At 33.3% G+C, this 4,024-nt stretch overlaps 1 protein-coding gene across 1 annotated transcript in view; it reads right to left on the reverse strand.

The window, feature by feature from the left end:
* The window catches only part of LOC106465122 (RING finger protein 17-like), a 102,294-nt gene that overhangs the window by 12,509 nt on the left and 85,761 nt on the right, over positions 1–4,024 (reverse strand). The window contains exons 25-27 of the mRNA XM_022392960.1: positions 3,594–3,803; positions 1,521–1,663; positions 206–417 (exon numbers count right to left, since the gene is read on the reverse strand). Coding sequence (XP_022248668.1) covers positions 206–417; positions 1,521–1,663; positions 3,594–3,803 — 565 coding nt within the window. The remainder of the gene's footprint in view (positions 1–205; positions 418–1,520; positions 1,664–3,593; positions 3,804–4,024) is intronic.

Consider the following 4,024-nt stretch of genomic DNA (forward strand, 5'->3'; position numbering starts at 1 on the left):
CTAGTCAACAGCACTCACCACCAATTCTTGTCTGGCTGACCCTTACATTTATAACACACCCATAAACCTAAAGCATGAATGTTTTAAATTTCTGCAGTAATGAGATGTGAAAGACAGACCATATATAGTCTGGTATTCTCAGCCAACACTATTTGATATTCAAGATAGTTTTAATGAGGTAATCAGAAAAAAAAATCACACTTACCCACACCAACTCTATGTAAAAAAACTGTGCCATTTTCTCCAATCTGTGTTGGTATAACCATCATTTCTCTTTCCTTGGGCATAACAGTTGGTTTCCACTTCATTTTATTAGTTAAGCTGGCTTTATATTTTACTTCAGTTGGATGAAGGGATTCATTTGTGACATTTTGATTTTTTCCTGGGGATATCAAATTGGAGCTACCCACTTGAACACTGCAGTTATCAAAGAACAACTTTAACATGTTACTTTAAAAATAGGTTTCTGTTCTCTCTTATATTCAGATGCTCTTCAAACGAGTATAATCTCATTTGGGGAAAAACCAATAAAAGTAACTTATGTAAAAACATACAGCTTTTTTTGTATGTTAAGTTTATGTAGACCCATCAGCACAGGAGACATAAACTTACATTTAACTATTTCTAATATAATTTCTAAATTATAATATTTTGTCTTTAGAAGGATGTCAAAACATGCTATCACGCTTATATTTCTCATGCACGAAACAAAGTTTTCATGTCCAAAAATCTAAACTAATTTATTGGGCACATAATAAATGTTAGTACATTCTACTAAAAACAGTCTAAGAAAACGTCTATTCACTAATTAGAGAGAATAAAAAAAAACTGGTTCAGAAGGGCAGATGTTGTTGTTGGAAATCTCAATATAGTCACTTACCGATCCAGGAGATATTTTTATTAAAAACTTTTTATGTTGGATGAAAGTGCTCATGCAAAATAAAGGTACTTTTTTTTGTTAAGATGAAATGCTAATCTTGTTAACTGGTGAATGTGGATATTTTTCAGTGAGCTTTATGCTTTATTTTCAGTATATGGTTTTATTTGGTGATAAAAAAACTTGCAAAACTTATTTTTGGAAGAAAAATTAAGATTAATTGTATATTTACAATTTCAAGTAAGAAAAAATAATTTATTTTTGTTCTCAGTGAAAACCAATAATATTATTATTACTGATATTAAATCATCTATAAAATAAAACTGTCAAATTAACTTTATAGATGCTTTAATCTCAGTGAAAACCAATAATATTATTATTACTGATAATAAAGCATCTATAAAATAAAACTGTCAAATTATCTTTATCAGATCTAAAATTAATGCTGGTAAAAACTTAGCATCATCATCATGTTGACAACATTTTAACAGCAGAACCACAGACATGAGAACGGCCTTCAATTTACTCCATGTTCCAGAGAATATCATCTATTAGTAATTAAAAATAAAAACAAAACTAGATAACATAATAGATCTTTTTATTATAAATTCATCAAACTTTCAATGACTACATTAATGCTTACTTGCGAGTTGGAATTGCAAGACCTTTGTCTAAAAGCTGTTGGACAATGCTGGTGTATTCAACAATGCTTGGCTCAAGGGCTCCTCCCACACGGACTTCCTCAACCAGCAAGTCAATCGGAAGAGAACTGTTTTTTATTTCTCCCTGGAAACCCAAATAACATTAACAGCAACACTAATTAAAAAAATAAAAACTTTCACCAAATAATCAAATACTTCAAAGCAACATAAATACTATTCAACAAAAATGGTTTTAGGAGAATTCACTCCCAGTAATTTTATTCCCTGTAATAATTTATTAATGTAAAAAAATATGTTTTAGGGTTCCATAATTGCTGCTGACTACAGTAGCTGAATGACTAAATAGGTTTGTTTTGAATTTCGCACAAAGCTACACGAGGGCTATCTGCACTAGCCGTCCCTAATTTGGCAGTGTAAAACTAGAGGGAAGGCAGCTAGTTATCACCACCCACCACCAACTCTTGGGCTACTCTTTTACCAACGAATAGTGGGATTGGCCGTCTGATTATAACGCCTCCACGGCTGAAAGGGCGAGCACGTTTGGTGGGACGGGGATTCGAACCCGCGACCCTCAGATTGCGAGTCGAGCACCCTAACCACCTGGCCATGCCGGGCCAACTGAATAGGTTATAGGAGAATATGTTCTGATGGTTGCACGTGATCTATTGAAGGGTCTTGCCAAACTTAACAAAAAAAGTTGGCAGCAATAGCTGTAAGACGTAGGATAATTCACTCCCAGTACAACCACATATAGTAATTATTAAAATAAATTTATATGAAGAATAGTTCTTAACGTGCATCACTTTAAATAATTCTTAATAAATGGTACTTTTATTGTTGATTATTTTCGACATTAATAAATTATTACAGGAGTTAAAATTCTGGGATTCAAATTTCCAGTCACAAACAAAAAATGAGGCATGTTAAACCATACCAAATCCCTCAGTCCCCAAAAGATACTCAGGATACTAAATTTATTGGAAGGGATTTTCTACAATCAACCCTGTATTTAATAGTAATTTTTAATACATTATTTAGAAGTTCTTATTTCAATGTTATTATTGAAAGAATAATAATTTTATAGTTTTTGCATTAAAAAAAACATTCTGATGTAAACTTTTGATAAGATATAAAACAATTTTGCAAAATATCAAAAACACATATTCATGTAACATTTGGTTTATGCATGTACTGAAATACTAAGGTTCTTGCTTTTGAACATTTGGACATATGCTATCAAACATCTCCAATAAAAGAGCAGTAAAATGCTGCTATCCTATCTTCTTTATTTCCTGATCAAATGGTGACTGACAAACAACATGCTGCTATCCTATCTTATTTACTTCCTGATCAAATGTTGACTGACAAACAACATGCTGCTCTCCTATCTTCTCTAATTCCTGATACAATGTTAACTGACAAACAACATGCTGCTATCCTATCATCTATACCTCCTGATAGAATGTTAACTGACAAACAACATGTTGCTATCCAATCTTCTATACTGCCTGGTAGAATTCTGACTGACAAACAACATGCTGCTCTCCTATCATCTATACTGCCTGGTAGAATGTTGACTGACAAACAACATGCTGCTATCTTACCTTCTCTACATCCTGATCAAATGTTGACTGACAAACAACATGCTGCTATCCTATCTTCTCTACGTCCTGATCAAATGGTGACTGACAAACAACATGCTGCTATCCTATCTTCTTTACTTCCTGATCAAATGTTGACTGACAAACAACATGCTGCTATCTTATCTTCTCTAATTCCTGATAGAATGTTAACTGACAAACAACATGCTGCTATCCTATCATCTATACCTCCTGATAGAATGTTAACTGACAAACATGCTGCTATCCTATCATCTATACCTCCTGATAGAATGTTAACTGACAAACAACATGCTGCTATCCTATCTTCTCTTCTTCCTGGTAGTATATGAGGAAACAGTTTATCATTCCACTACCACATTTTTTTCCACTGAATTCTCAAGATCCAAAAACAAGCTATTTCAATAATGTTAATATTTTCAAATTCAGACTTACCTTTTTAGTTAGATAAAGAGTTTCATGTGCTGAAAGTAGCTCGCTTAAAGCTTCACATGCCACATTAGACCAGTTGTTGCCACCTGCTGGCCTAACTCCAGCAAAGTGACACTTGATAGCAAAAGTTGGGTCTACGTGAAACTGCTCCACCAAAGGCCGAATGTCATCTGTTGAAACTGTTTCAGTTGTGCCATAATCCAAGAACCGTACCTAAAAAAACTTAAAAGTTCTAAAAACAAAATTTCTAGCAAATGGTTTTCATTGCTACAATGATCCTCCTTTACTACACTCTAAATGTGTTCTTCATATCCTACAACAATCCTCCTTTACTACACTCTAAATGTGTTCTTCATATCCTACAATAATCCTCCTATACTACACTCTAAATGTGTTCTTCATATCCTACAACAATCCTCCTTTACTACACTCTA

This window comes from Limulus polyphemus, unplaced genomic scaffold (genome assembly GCF_000517525.1).
Source record: "Limulus polyphemus unplaced genomic scaffold, Limulus_polyphemus-2.1.2 Scaffold1844, whole genome shotgun sequence".
Lineage (NCBI taxonomy): Eukaryota > Metazoa > Arthropoda > Merostomata > Xiphosura > Limulidae > Limulus > Limulus polyphemus.